The 15,153-nt window shown below is 30.8% G+C and overlaps 2 protein-coding genes across 4 annotated transcripts; one reads left to right on the top strand and one right to left on the bottom strand.

Annotated features, from left to right (window-relative positions):
- Positions 1 to 1,787: 1,787 nt before the first annotated feature.
- LOC137808687 (uncharacterized) lies at positions 1,788 to 4,923 on the bottom strand. 3 transcript variants are annotated; one of them, XM_090299897.1, is made up of 6 exons: positions 4,823 to 4,923; positions 4,306 to 4,446; positions 3,308 to 3,349; positions 2,627 to 2,766; positions 2,150 to 2,254; positions 1,788 to 2,072 (listed from the first exon to the last, which is right to left on the bottom strand). In XM_090299897.1, exons 2-6 carry the CDS (start codon positions 4,418 to 4,420, stop codon positions 1,944 to 1,946), a joined length of 531 nt encoding a protein of 176 aa, XP_090156023.1. In that variant the 5' UTR covers positions 4,421 to 4,446; positions 4,823 to 4,923; the 3' UTR covers positions 1,788 to 1,943. The 3 variants fall into 3 exon arrangements, with proteins under 3 accessions (XP_090156023.1, XP_090156024.1, XP_090156025.1); XM_090299898.1 differs by lacking the exon at positions 3,308 to 3,349; XM_090299899.1 differs by lacking the exon at positions 3,308 to 3,349 and having other exon boundaries at positions 2,627 to 2,739.
- Positions 4,924 to 6,432: 1,509 nt separating this feature from the next.
- LOC137808686 (transcription factor MYC2) lies at positions 6,433 to 8,845 on the top strand. The gene has a single exon (XM_068609934.2). It carries the CDS (start codon positions 6,674 to 6,676, stop codon positions 8,600 to 8,602), a length of 1,929 nt encoding a protein of 642 aa, XP_068466035.1. The 5' UTR covers positions 6,433 to 6,673; the 3' UTR covers positions 8,603 to 8,845.
- The last annotated feature ends 6,308 nt before the right edge of the window (positions 8,846 to 15,153 follow it).

The following is a 15,153-nucleotide window of genomic DNA, read 5'->3' as shown; positions in this document are numbered from 1 at the left end:
AGTTGAGTTGCAGACAAGACAAGTGTTTCCACATCATTCATGTACGCTATTTTCGTTCTACAAAAAATAATCAACTTTCTTTAGAATCGGACATAGTAAAACCAAGTCCAAGGTTCTTTTAACACGAGTTTTTTTCCCTAACCTCCATCTTCCTCTTTTAATAATAAAATATAAACATCTTATTTATCACACTCTTTTTCTTTTCTTACGTCTGCATCACAACTTTTATTATCATTATTTTAATAATTCTTTATAATAGTTAATTACAAACATACCTTCTATAATATATTTTTTATTATTAAAATAGTCAAACAGTTATATACAATTCTTAGATTGTTAGAATATCATTTTTATTCCTTTACTCGTGTTTAAGGATATGTGGTTGTCTAACAATTATGTTTTCTGAAATATTTTTAACACTTTAAATTTGTTAATTCTTCATGAAATTAAAGTATGTTTTACAGCTAGTACTAAATTTTAAACACGAGCTTATTAAATTGAGTATGTTTATCCTTATATTTTGTGTTTATATTTAATAAGATTAATTTTATTTTATTTCCTTGAGATCTTATATCGACCAAATATAAGAATATTTTATTGTATAAGAATATTTTATTGTATATAAATGAGTGTAAACCACATTCTAGAGTCGGTTTTATAGAATTATATATATAAGATAAAATTAATTTATGAACAAAATAAAAGATTAAAATTTTAAACAATTAAGTTAAGTTTAGATTAGGACGAAAATATAATTTCAATTTTTTATTGCTTTCTTTTCTGAAAATTTACAAAAATGTTGTTTCAGTGTCTTTCAATTTCAGTTTTGGACGGTTGCGAAAGAGTTTTTTAATGTCGCCATGTCTTTCAAAATGCATAGTTTGCTAAAACATTCTCAAAAAGTAAGTGAATATGAATTATAATTAAAAAAATCGTATGTGGATTAAAATTTAAAAGAATCACTTTTATTTAATTGAATTATCTTATATATGTTCACACGCAAAATCAATAAGTAAAAACGTTCATTAGAAATAAATAAAGTATTTAATTGATTATCTTTTATATATTTATTTGCATTTAATAAAAGTGTTTGTTGACTGAAAAGAAAAAAATAGTAGAACCATCTACCATTTGAATACGGAAACTAGAAAAAGTCCACAACTATAAGAAATGAATAGAGTGTAAATTAATGTTGTTCAACTGAATCAGAATCTTAATCATCGCACATCAAATAAGACTAAGACACCTTTGTTTGAGTTATTATTTCCAGAAATTACATCATTTAAAATATTGAATTCAGAAATTACATGTTTGATTAGTGTTTAATAATTTTTAAAAAAATAATAAAATCTATTTAGTTTTAAGATTAAAAAAAGAAAGGTATAATATAATAGAAATAGATAATTCCATTCTCATGCGAATATCAATAGTAAGTCTTATTATGTTGATTAAACAATCATAAAATATAAAAAATTAATATAAATTTTGATAATTATGTAGAAAATCTAATTTACTATAATAGTTTCCGTAATAACTATCATACTATGTTAAAGATATGTTTACACGTAACTTTATATGATAGATATTTATAGAAGCATCATAAAAAATTAGACTTTGTGAGTTCTCATCAAAACTATCATAAAATAATTAATGAAAATCAACTTATGAATAGTTTTAAATAAAGGATATTAAATAAATAACCAAAATAAAAAACTGATAATCAAAATATGAGTAGACACATTAGTATCAATAACGCTGCCTTGTATGATAGCATGCAGTGAGATAAATTGATAATAATAATAATATTATTATATATATTAAGAACATGTGTAAAAATAAAGTGAAAAACTAGAAAAGTAAGGATGGTTTTATAGCATTATACAATTGTATCGAGCCCAATGATAACTAATTTTGTATACATAAAATAAGAAACAAAAGAATGTTCAATGAATATGTTCCCAAGCTCCATGCACGATCTCATCATTTATGAAGGGGCGCAAAGACCACATTTGGCAGTAGCTTTCTAGTTCTTCTAATGACATCCTCAGATCTAAAGCAGACACAATCTTTTCCTGCAAGAATAGGCAAACATTTTAAGGATTCTTCATTTTCATTCACTTTAAGGTCACAAAATGACATTATTCATTACCTGCATCAAATAGTCTTGCTTTACCATGCTATATATGAAAGCCATCACCATGGCCAAATGTGTGATATCAGGACTTTGAGAATCAGACAAAGCATCCTTTTCCTCCTGAGTAAAGGTGTAATTGCTGTTCTAGTAAGCAGGGATTCCATAATTTCCACTACTAAATTTATATCATGCAAATGATTCTTGAATTTAGTGGAGTACAACTTCCCAACCAAGAAGAGAAAGAGGTCAGTGACCTTGGTAGAGGAGCAGATAACAAATTCTATGTAACAGGTTTTATTTGTAAAGATTATAATAACAAGCTTCACATAACACTCTATCAGCATTGCAATTCCAATAAGAAGTATCAACTGCTGGGGTTGCTTTTTCTTGGGGGAAGGGGGGAGCAGGGGAAGATACTCAATCAAAGGAACATTTGGAGAAAAAATTTAGCAATTAAATTAGAAATTCTTCCCAAATAAGTAATAATATTACCAAATCATTATAGGTTGCTTGCTCATTTAATCCAACATCAAAATCCAGACCAGAAAAGGCTAATAATTTTCCATCTGTAGTCTGAATAGCACTTGTTACATCCCCCAATAGACCTTCAAGTTCATCAAGTATTTCCTTAGCTGCAAAACATACATGAACATGACGAGTAAATGCTAAACTAACTGCATGTTTAGGAATGATTAATTTTTGGAATTGAAAATTTCTCTCACAACTAGTTAAAATAAGCAATTATTTTTTTAAAAAGCAGAAAAGTGTATACTAAAAAAAGAGGGCAAGATCACCATGATGATTATGACATAAAGTTTACAACCCAAGAAATTTTATATACAACACACAGTCGATATGAACTTTTAAATTAATGATGGCCAAACACAACGTTAGTATCTACAACAAAACATTTCATAGAGAAGCTAGAAAGAAGCCCATTACTGATTAAGCAATGCAAATTAGAAAGCAATTATGACTAAATGAAAATAAGTTTCCTCCAAGTTGGAAATACATCTTCGTAAGTTTACATTTTATTTGGATAGGGCATTTTAACGAGTTTCTTTTCCAATCTTCAAAAGAGAAATACACATTCAAGTCTATCATAGGATGTATACGCTTATGGAAGCATAGCAATCATGGATCAATCATTAAAAACACGAGGCCATACCATACCTTTTCTTATATGGTTACAGAGTCCACGTGTGCATGAGTGAACTTCCGAACATATTTTGCCATATTGAAACAGTTATATAGTCAGCAGCAGAATAAATAGCAATAAATAAACAAGTACAATTCAATCGGAGAATTGATAACAAAAGATTGTACAATGCTGATTCAAGCACATATTTTTTTGGAACAAAGACACAAAAGAATTAGAGGGAAACTGAAGGAGTGAGAAAAGCATACAGGATAAATGCAAAGAAACAAAATTGCTAGCTGGTACCAAACACTGATACTCGAATTTTATTATGTAAAGATAAAAAATACAAAAAAGAATACCAAATTTCTACAGACAAAAAACTATTTATTCGTCATAGCAGCAAACCATTTAGAGTCTTGAAGAGCTTGTTTTACAGTTTTGGATTTGATTGAGTCACTTGTGGAGTTGCAGGAACAATAGGATTAGGATGAAATATTTCAGGAATATAGGTAGAAACCAAAGGGGAATTAGAGGATGAGAATGTCGAAGTGGTTGAAAAAAGATGAGGATAAACATATATATCCTTTATGACTGGCAGAATACCCCAAACCAAACTGATCTTGAAGACAATGCTTTGCTAAATTTCGGTCACAAAATAAAAAACAAATAGGATAAGTTAATGACAACAGAGTTCATGAATAAAAAGAGTAACTATTGCAAAACTGCACGAGTATACTTTTGTAAAAAATTATGAAATAATCTAATATTAACTTAACACTGCACTCAAAGAAAATCAATCTGTCATACTCCTTTTAAATAGAATAAAGAAGATTCATTGGTAACAGTATTGGTTCACTTTTAAAATATCAGACTCAAATAAAGAACAACATTCTCAATACATCATACTAAATTAAAAGGGTTAAGAAAAAGAAATGTACTTATGAGTCACTAAGCCCATGTTGAGTCTAGAGATATACCCTAATAATGGATGAGACAACCAACCCCACTAAAAATAAAGAGCAGTACTTACAGTTTGTTAAACTCTGGATACTGTTGTTGAGCTTCCTACATCCAGAATTTATATAGGCTTTAACTCTCTTAGTTTCATTAGCCACAATTATCTTCTCCACTAATTTAGAATTCATATCTATAGGAGGCCTCCCAATAAACTCTGCACAATTAAAGTTAAAAGTTATAAAATAAGGAGGCGTTTTGTTCCATGGAATCCTTTTGCATTCTGGAAAAATGAAAGTACGAATCTTTATTCCTATGTTTGCTAGAAGTTTATAAAAAATATTTTCGGGTATTTTTATTCCCAGAAAGCTGCATACCTTTGTTTGTACAATTTTTATATGCATGATCAGGGGTTGGGTAAGTTATATTCTCATGGGAATGAGGGAAGTTACTTTGTAACCTCCATTATAAAGTCCATTCTTTTATTTTATTACTTTAATTAATTTAGAATTTAATAAGTATTATCAGAAATATGAAAAGTTAACCAAACATATTTTACAGTAACAGGTGCTAAAAAAATTCTGTGTAATTACCAAGCGCTTGTTGAAATCCAGACAGCAGCTTGCTTCCCGCAATTCCCAACTCATCAATCTTTGCAATCCTATCATAGGGTAGCTGTTGAGAAATAAAAATTTATACAGATATATTATGTGATAAAGAGAATACATACAAAATATAATTTTTTGTTTCTATGTATGCATATATGAGTGAGTATGTATGTGTTAGGGAACCAAGATTGTTACAAAAGAATAAAATTAGAAAACTGATAGAAAGTCTGGTATTATTGATGATCATAGGGAAATATTAAGGAAACAGTCCCACTGCCACAGAACAATACAATACTCCTTGTCCATAACAAACTAACAGATTATCCCTCTTTATATATGAGTGAGTGTGTTATGTGTTAGAGAACCAAGTTTGGTTGTTTTGAAGTAGGTGCTTAGGTTTTTGGAAACCTAGTTCTTGATCCTTTCCTGGATTTCAAGTCAATTCTAGGTAATAGAAGTAAATTTACTTAGTTTTGTTTCAATTGGATTTGTAATGTTGGTGTAAGTTGAAGATTAGTTGCTCTTAATGGTAGATTGGGAATTGAATTTGCATATGAATGGCCTTGTTGGTTAGTAAATTGGGAAGGAATCAATTTGTGAACCTGATTCTTGAACTTGGAAAATTAGATGTTGGATGAAAATGTTGGTAGTAAAATGCTTTGGTTTTAACTAGGAGTAAGTAGAAGCAAGTAGAGTTAGAAATGTTATAAGGATATTATGGAAAATAAGTAACTCTTTGTTGTTGGCTTCTCACTTGAGTTTAGGTTGTTATGCTCAATTTGAATAATAATAATAGCTAGTGTTAGAAATCTATGTCAATGTGTTAATTCTTGTATAGATTTGAGTACCAATTTGAGGTGTTTAAGCAGTTTGAAACTCTGCAAAACCCAGAATTTTTCTACATAATCCACGCAACGGATCCCTCAACCACCCAACAGATTTGAGGCCGAGAGAAAATAATTACTCAGCATATTTGAGGCTGAGAGGAAGTGAGTTTTACTATGAGAAATTCGCTCAAGAAAATTAGAACCAAGAGTAAGTGAAGAAAAATCTTTTGTCAAATTCGCTCAGTAGGCATTGAGCGATTCAATGCTTTTCAAATTAGGATTTGTACTCTTTATGAAAGTTTTAGCCTTCAATGTTAGCTAACCATGGGTTATATTTGAGTATGCTTGGATCAGTGGAACTCGGGATGACTTATCATCTATGAAAGTTGTTGCAAATTGATTTATGCATTATGTGTTGTTTCTGAATTGTGATGCAACATAACGAAGTAAGAGAGCATGATATATGATGTAACACTATGTTGAATATTATTGGTTTAATTTATTTAATGTATGATCATGATATATGATGTAACACTATGTTGAATATTATTGGTTTAATTTATTTAATGTATGATATTATGGATTGTTGCTATAGTGGTTAAATATAATGTCCGCAAATGTTATACATGTATGAAAATTAGATGTCACAAGTCTTGCATAACTTGTGAATCATGGTTGAATTTGAAAAATATTACAATTAAATAATATATTAAAATATTAAAATAATAATTATAAAAAAATATGTTTTAAATATATCATTATCCATGGTATTTATATACAAGAAATAAAAGGAAAGTTAAGATGAAATGGGTGATGAGCAATCTATTTTCATTGCTAAATTGCACATGCATTTCCTTCCCCAAAACTAAAATGAAACCCAAATGCACTCCACATAAATACCAAATCCACATCCAAATCCACCCAAATTAGCCTTATCTTTCTCACACACACCACTCCTGGAACACACTAAACATACACATCACTCTCACCCAAACAACCCGTTAATGGAATGACGGAGTACCGGTCGCCGCCCACAATGAATCTCTGGACCGACGACAACGCTTCCGTCATGGAGGCCTTCATGAGCTCCTCCGATTTCTCCTCCCTTTGGCTGCCAACACCGCAATCCGCTGCCTCTACCACCACTCCGGGAGCCGACACTGCCAGAGCCCTGCCGCCACCTCCGCCGTCGCAGTCCCAGTCCCTTTTTAACCAGGAGACCTTACAACAGCGGCTGCAAACGCTGATCGAAGGCGCCGAAGAGAGCTGGACCTACGCCATTTTCTGGCAATCTTCTTATGACTACTCCTCCAGCACTTCCCTTCTCGGTTGGGGTGACGGATACTACAAGGGAGAGGAGGACAAAGGAAAAGGAAAAGCCCCCAAAGAGATGTCGTCGGCGGAGCAGGACCACCGTAAGAAGGTTCTCCGCGAGCTCAATTCGTTGATTTCCGGCCCTTCCGCTTCCGCTGATGACGTCGACGAAGAGGTATCCGACACTGAGTGGTTCTTTCTAGTGTCCATGACTCAGTCCTTTCTCAGCGGAAGCGGCCTCCCGGGCCAGGCTTTTCTTAATTCCAGCCCGGTTTGGGTCGCCGGGGCTGACCGGTTATCCGATTCGACGTGCGAGCGGGCTCGCCAGGGGCAGGTCTTTGGGCTTCAGACTCTGGTTTGCATACCGTCCGCAAACGGCGTCGTTGAGCTGGCTTCTACGGAGGTGATTTTCCAGAACTCCGATCTCATGAAGAAAGTGCGGGATTTGTTCAACTTCAACAACCCAGACGCGGGTTTCTGGCCGTTGAATCAGGGCGAGAACGACCCTTCCTCACTCTGGCTCAACCCTTCTTCCTCGATTGAAATCAAGGACACCTCTAACGCCGTTGCACTCGTTTCAGCGAATGCATCACTGAGCAAAACCATGCCGTTCGAAACCCCTGGTTCCAGCACTCTAACAGAAACCCCTAGTGCCGCCGCCGCAGCTCACGTCCCCAATCCCAAGAACCAGGGTTTCTTCCCCAGAGAATTGAACTTCTCGAACTCCTTAAAACCCGAATCCGGTGAAATTCTGAGCTTCGGAGAGAGCAAGAAGAGCTCTTACAACGGGAGTTACTTCCCCGGTGTTGCGGCTGAGGAGACCAACAAGAAGAGAAGGTCTCCTGCTTCTCGCAGCAGCATTGACGATGGAATGCTGTCCTTCACCTCCGGCGTGATTATACCGGCTTCGAATATAAAATCTGGTGCCGTTGCTGGTGGTGGTGCCAGCGGCGGTGATTCCGAGAACTCGGATCTGGAAGCTTCCGTGGTGAAAGAGGCGGACAGCAGGGTGGTGGAGCCGGAGAAACGGCCCCGGAAGAGGGGTCGGAAGCCGGCGAACGGCAGAGAGGAGCCGCTGAATCACGTGGAAGCGGAGAGGCAGAGGAGGGAAAAGCTGAATCAACGGTTCTACGCGCTTCGTGCGGTGGTTCCCAACGTGTCGAAGATGGACAAGGCATCGCTCTTAGGCGATGCCATATCCTACATAAACGAGCTGAAGTCGAAGCTGAGTGAGCTGGAATCAGAGAAAGGGGAATTGGAGAAGCAATTGGAGTTGGTGAAGAAGGAGCTTGAGCTGGCAACTAAAAGCCCTTCTCCTCCACCTGGGCCACCTCCATCCAACAAAGAAGCGAAGGAAACGACGAGCAAGCTGATTGATTTGGAGTTAGAGGTGAAGATCATAGGGTGGGACGCCATGATAAGGATCCAATGCAGCAAGAAAAACCACCCTGCGGCCAGGTTGATGGCTGCGTTGAAGGAGCTGGACCTTGACGTGAATCATGCCAGCGTATCCGTGGTGAATGATTTGATGATCCAACAAGCCACCGTGAATATGGGAAACCGGTTTTACACTCAGGAACAGCTCCTGTCGGCGCTCTCCTCCAAAATTGGCAATGCACTATAGTCTGCACTACCATTTCTTGCTGTACCTGTAGTTGTAGCTGTCCATGTAAACTACTGTTTTTTTTTTTTTTGGTAGCTTAGACTAAATTAAATTCTTGAGTTAATTCGATTTGGGAAGCGGAAAGGACCCTGGAACAGCTCTGATGAAGAAGAGGTGGACTATTTTTGTGTTGATATTATCTGTTTATTTAGATTGTATATATGTTTATCAATTATCATAAACGTGAACTGAAGTTGGGTTAAATTTATGGGTATGTTTCTTATATCTATGATGCATTATTTCCAGTTCTGTTAGATCATGTTTTTTATTGGTCTGTGTTTTTAGTTTGTTTTGTATTCCTGGTACAGCTGCTGCTACAGAAATGGCGTTTTGAGGTGTGAATTGTGTGGTTGAGTTGTTCTGGATGAGCAATGCTGTCTGATCTATGATGGGAAGAGTTGAATTTTGTGTGGTGAAATGGAGCTATAGGAAACGTGCTGGGGAACAGTGCGGCAAGGGAATCATGTACCTGGACCACTGTGGCCCCTTTTTAGCCATGTGAAAAATGCATACCTTTACCACTCACACCTCTTTCTTGCTGCTTCACACGCGTTTTAGTTATTATTTAACAAGAATAATTATTGTTATTATAAAAAAAAATCTTGTTAAGAGCATCACTATGTAAAAAACCATTTAAAAGTAATGTTTTTACCATTTTGGTGGTGTTAAAAAGTTGTTTAAAGATCTGGTGTCTTGGGACGTTGACCTAGCGAGTTTAACAGTGAAAATATGGTGGACGTGCATGGAGGATATAAAGGTAAAAAGGTGTTGAATGGAGGATTTTAAGGTAAAAAAGAGGTGTTGGATTCTCATTTGTTCCAAAGAGGGCTATGTACTAGGCTCTTCACATGTGCCTGCTCGTGGAATCAGAATCACTCCAAATGCACCAAACATCAATATCTGTGCCAAAATAGTACATCGTTACAAAATAAAAAAATAAAAAATACATTAACAACTCAATTTTTTATACAATCTAATTACAACTCTCAAAATTATTATTTTAATATTTATTATATTATTTAATTATAAATTTATTTTTTATTATATATATTTATATTTAAACTCATCACAACAACATACTCTCATGATGTTAAACAATCATTTCCCAACAAAAAATTATGAAGTACTTCAGTTATATAATGAATCTGATTATTTAAATTTTATTTTTCAATTAAAAAAGTAAAATCATAAACTTATTTTTTTATTTTAAAATAGTTGATACTCATGATGGATTTACGTATCTACGGAGAAAAAATAAATATAAAATAAAATTTTAATTATTTTTAATCAATTCTTATAATAATCCTTATTTTTTAATTCATATTTTTATCTTAAGTGAATTGAAATATGAATAAAATTTTATTTTTTTAAGCAGGAGAAATAGTTTTTTTTAATAATTACTTATTTTATTTTTTTTTAAAAATATTTTCTTTATGCGGGTTGGTTCACAGGTTCACGAGCTACCTCTTATGCGGTTAGTGAAATGAGTTCGTATTCCTTGTGTCGGACGAGCCAAACGTGCGACGAGTTTATGTGTGGCGGGCTAGTCTGCATTATCATTCTTAAGTAAATCCATTTTCATTAAATAAGTTATATTAAATTATTGAAATAAGAGAGACTAACTAATTTTTTATATAGGCATTCTTGAAAACTACTAATCATATATGTTCAAGATCATACCTGCATGATTTTTGTCCTTGCATAAGAAACCTTTTAACTATTTTAAACAAATAGTATATTGGTTAGATAACTTAATTTAACATTTATTATTACTTATACGTTGCATAATGTTATGTGTTCTAACATGAAATCTTGTTATTTCAGTGTTTGTTATGGATATAACATGTTGAGTGATATGCCAAGTGCATGATAAAAAAAACTCATTTAAATATATCTTAAGGTATTCAAAGTAAATTCATTCAATGACTTCAATGTGTGTCATTGATTCATCTAGTAACATTTATTGACTTGTAATGCAATAAGCAATTTGAAAGCTATAATTGTGGTTACTATAATTGTGATATGTATGATTTGTCTTTGATAAATATTATTTCAAACTATCTTGATGTTAATGAGAAAATCAAAATTAATTATACATAATTATAAATAATATTCTATTTTTTAAAATTAGATACGATAATATTACGTATTTTTTTAATCTTTATTTTAATTTACTTAGAGATGTTACTTTGTGTTTGATGTAAATATAAGTTAAAATAAAATCTCTACAAAAATAACTTTTACATAAAATTAGTTTTATCTTTTAAATAACTTCATTTGATTCTTTAATTTTTATTTTCCTCCTCTCATACCTAATTTTTAAATGGGTTTAACTAACCTACATTTTATATCTCTACTAATATTAAAACAGTAGACTATGCATTTGGAAACTAAGGTTACTTTCAAGATTTTTAGTACTTTTCGTTGAACCATCTATAAGCTATGTTGTATGAAGTTGTTTAATTCAACATATAACATTAAATTTTACCATGTGAATGATTTTAATTGCATTTAAGATAGAAAATATTGATTTGTTGTGGTAAGATTTTAGAGTTTCTTGTAATAGTAGCCAATGAGAAGAGTTGTTTATCAATAAAATCATTATTTTAGTGTGGATTATATAAGCATGAGTTGCTCAAACTTTCTACATTCTTTAAAATAATATTTTTAAAATCTCATTATATTTAACCTCCTTTATTTTTCATTTTCCCCTTTCCCTCTTTTCTCTTCTTTTCCCATCATTTCACTTTTGTTCTTGTGTTCGTTTCTTTCCCTTCAATTCTATTTTTTCCCCATTGCAATCAAGAACCAGTGTTTGTTTCTCATTTTTTTTTTCTACTTAATGGAAGTGCCCTCTCCCTATATAATACTTTTTTTAAGAAATTGATCAATGGTGTAATGAATATGTTATAATATTAGATGATTATAAACGGCAGAACAACTAAATAAGACATTACTCATGCATTAGATGTCAACAATAAACTATTTTATACATTACAATCTTATTTTCAAGTTTTACATATTATTTGAATAATTTGAAATGTATTTTTTTTCTTAAATACATTATAAACTATACAATCTAAAATATGTTAAAAAATTAAATAAAAACGAGATTGTGCATTCGAATTTTTCCATATTACAACAATGGTACAAAGGAAGAAGATCATTATATCCTTAGGGTCTTTTTGTATCCAGGCGAAGAAAGGCAAGGATTAGTAAGAAAAGAGAGAAAGCAGAGAAAGTTGAAAAAACAAGACAAGAATTGAAGTTAAAACACGAAAAACGATAAAAGTTTTTTGGTCTAAACTTTCTTTGCATTCATGAAGGGATTTGAAGAGAAAGTTGATTATATATTATTTTTTTATAAAATTTAATAAATTTTATATTAATTATATGTATAATTATATTTTAATATATACATATAAAATTTATAATTTATTTATTAATTATTAATATTAATTTTCGTATTATAATAAAATAAATAATAAATAAAAGATTAGTTTAAATTTTAATTATTAATACGTATTTTAAATAATATTTAATATTATTTTTTTGATTTGAATTTATTTTTATTTTAATATATATTTCTAAATTATTTATAATATTTTTAAAATTTATTATATTTATCAAATTTGTAAAAACTTATATTTTATACATTTTACATTTAAAAAATCTTTCACAATCATCACATCACACACTAACTCCAATAAACTTTCCTCATAAATCTAGTCTAACATACACCAATTCAAACAACTTCACTTCCCTCTCAAATCACTCCAAATCCACTCCTTCAAATCTCCTCCCCAATCCAAACACACCCTTAATGAAAAATAAATAACCTTATTTTCGTACCATGTTCATCTTCTTCTTGCATCATATCACTTTTATCCTGCACCCTATATTTTTGAAAATTCTCAAAATTACCCTTATTTCAGATTTTAAAATCTGGAATGATAAATATAATTTAAAACTAAAAGGAATACATTTTAGATAAAAAAAATCTAAAACACAAAATTGAAAATGCATTATGAATAAAAAAATTTGAAATTCAAAAATGTGTTTAGGGTTTAGGATTGTTCTGGAAATTTAAATCCGGAATATTTCTGAAAGATGAGTTTTGGAAGTAATTTTTATCCACACTTTTTTATCTAAGATTATTTCGTCATTTTCGAAGGTTAATTATGTCATTTTCAATAATAGATTTGCTGTATGTTAGAATTATATGGTGTAAAGAGAAATTGCCGCAAAGAAGAGCTTGCACCTGTATGCCTATATGAGTGAGGATTTGCTGGGCCTGGATCCATTGGATCAATATTCTTTCTTAATGTCTCGTTGGGTATTCATAAAAAAAAAATCTATAAATATTTTTATAGTAACAAATATTTGTATTTTATTTTTAATATTAAATAAAATTATTAATAATTCTTCAAAATATAAACTACGATAGTTTTTTTTCAAATTATAATTTAAATAAAATTGTATAATAAAATATTAGTAGATATAAATTTGATATTTTCTAAAAAGTAAATTTAAATAAGTTAGGCTATAAAGTACAAGTTTAAAAAAAAATAACTTTCATTGATTAAATAAAAAAATACACACATAAAATTAAATTAATTTATTTCTTCAATGGTTGATATTTGTTTCACTAATAACTTTATTTTGATTAGTTGATTTTTTGAAAAAAATATACCATACTAATTAACGTGTATTCATTTTACTTATATTTATTACACGTGAATATCATTACAAATATATACTTAGTGTCAGTTATGAATTCTATTCAGAGATATTTGTGGGCACAAATATTTTCTCATCCAAAATACTATGGTGAGATATATAATGGAAATTTAAATACTAACATTTTGTTTGGTTGAGGGTAGAAAATAAAGAGGGAAAGTAGATAAATGAGAAAAAAAAATAGAATATACAAAATTGTTAAGTTTAAAAGTTATCTAAAGAAACATAATGAAAATAAAATTGGAAGTAGGAGTGCTTATTGTAACTCCATGAATTAACCTAATCCAAATGAATTACATTTAATATTTTTAATCGAGTTAAATCCAATTTAATATCCTAGGAATTAGGTAATATGTTAAATTTGAGACTCACTTTAAGTCAAACAAATTTATTATAAAAAATATTTATTATTTAATAACTTGTGATAAAAATTGGAACAATAACTTTAGGAATAACATGAGAATAAGATGAAAAAGTGAACATTGAGTAATAATTTCTTCCCATTTTTGTGGCATTTGAGAGAGAAAGTTATGCAAAATACACTCCACTCATTCTTTAAATTTCTTCATGCTATGTCTCTTTCACCCAACCAAAGAAATAGATATCATCTTCTATTTCCTTTTCATTCCGCCACATTTGTCACCAAACATAGTCTAAAATTTTTATATCGTATCCGGTCGGGTCTAGAAAATAGTTAAAGGTTTTCATATTCAATAAAAATCGATCGACATAGTCAACTTCATTAAGACTAACAGAAGGTTAACGAAAGTAAATAATGATTAAATATTAGTTAATGCGCTCTTAGTTATGATCTAAAATTCTAATTCAACTCTATAACAAAGTATCTATAATAATTATATAAGTAGTCACAAATTTTAAAGATAAGATACTGATCATCACGCATTAATTGCACTAGACACTAAATATCGAAATCTCAATTAAGTATTGGAATGACTTTTGCAAATATCATATGAACTAGAAATTTACTAGACAGAGAATAAAAAAAAAACATTTAATGATAGAACATATACAAAATTTATTAATGGAAACCAGAAGGTGCAATTTTTCAATTAATTTACAATAATTTTATAGCTAAAATAATGATTTGTGATAAGATTGAGACATCCAAAGTCAAAATTACCAACCAAGTTTGGACTTTGTCTAAAACTAAGTTCAGCCCAGGCTGCTAATTGCGCCGTGTTTGGACGAAACTTCACTCTAAACGGTTTTAGACGTTTCACGTGCGCTGGCGTTAGATTCTTCTACAATCATGTGTTATAATTTATAATAATTTTAAAATAATAAAAATTCTAAAACAGTAACTACCAAAACTACTTCTTATCTGTAAAACAAAACTAAAATTTATAAAAAATATTAAACACACATTTTATATTTTATATTTATCAATTAATTTTTAGGTAGTTGTATTATCGATGGAAAAGATCCATTAATTTTGCAGATGTAATGTCTGGTAAAGAAAATCTAGAAGGGGTCCCTTTTAGTGACATTTTCTTTTGTCGACGTGATTTTTAGTTTCTTTTACAAAAGTTTAAATAAGATACCATTTTTAGAAAGATTAACTGTATTTTTAATCAGACCAGACAAAAAAGATGTATTGATGTAATTTAACAGTTAAATATATAATTTTTAGTTTTGAATAATGGATTATAATCTTTAAATTATTTTATTAATTTTTTTTAGATTTAGATAACAAGACTGGAATCAAAAAAACAATTATTTTTTTTTCGATTGTTGTCGGTTTACCTTATCTC

This window comes from Phaseolus vulgaris, chromosome 3, assembly GCF_051622355.1.
Source record: "Phaseolus vulgaris cultivar YP4 chromosome 3, ASM5162235v1, whole genome shotgun sequence".
Lineage (NCBI taxonomy): Eukaryota > Viridiplantae > Streptophyta > Magnoliopsida > Fabales > Fabaceae > Phaseolus > Phaseolus vulgaris.
Note: the sequence above shows the minus strand (reverse complement) of the source record. Positions and strands in the feature narration are given on the sequence as shown.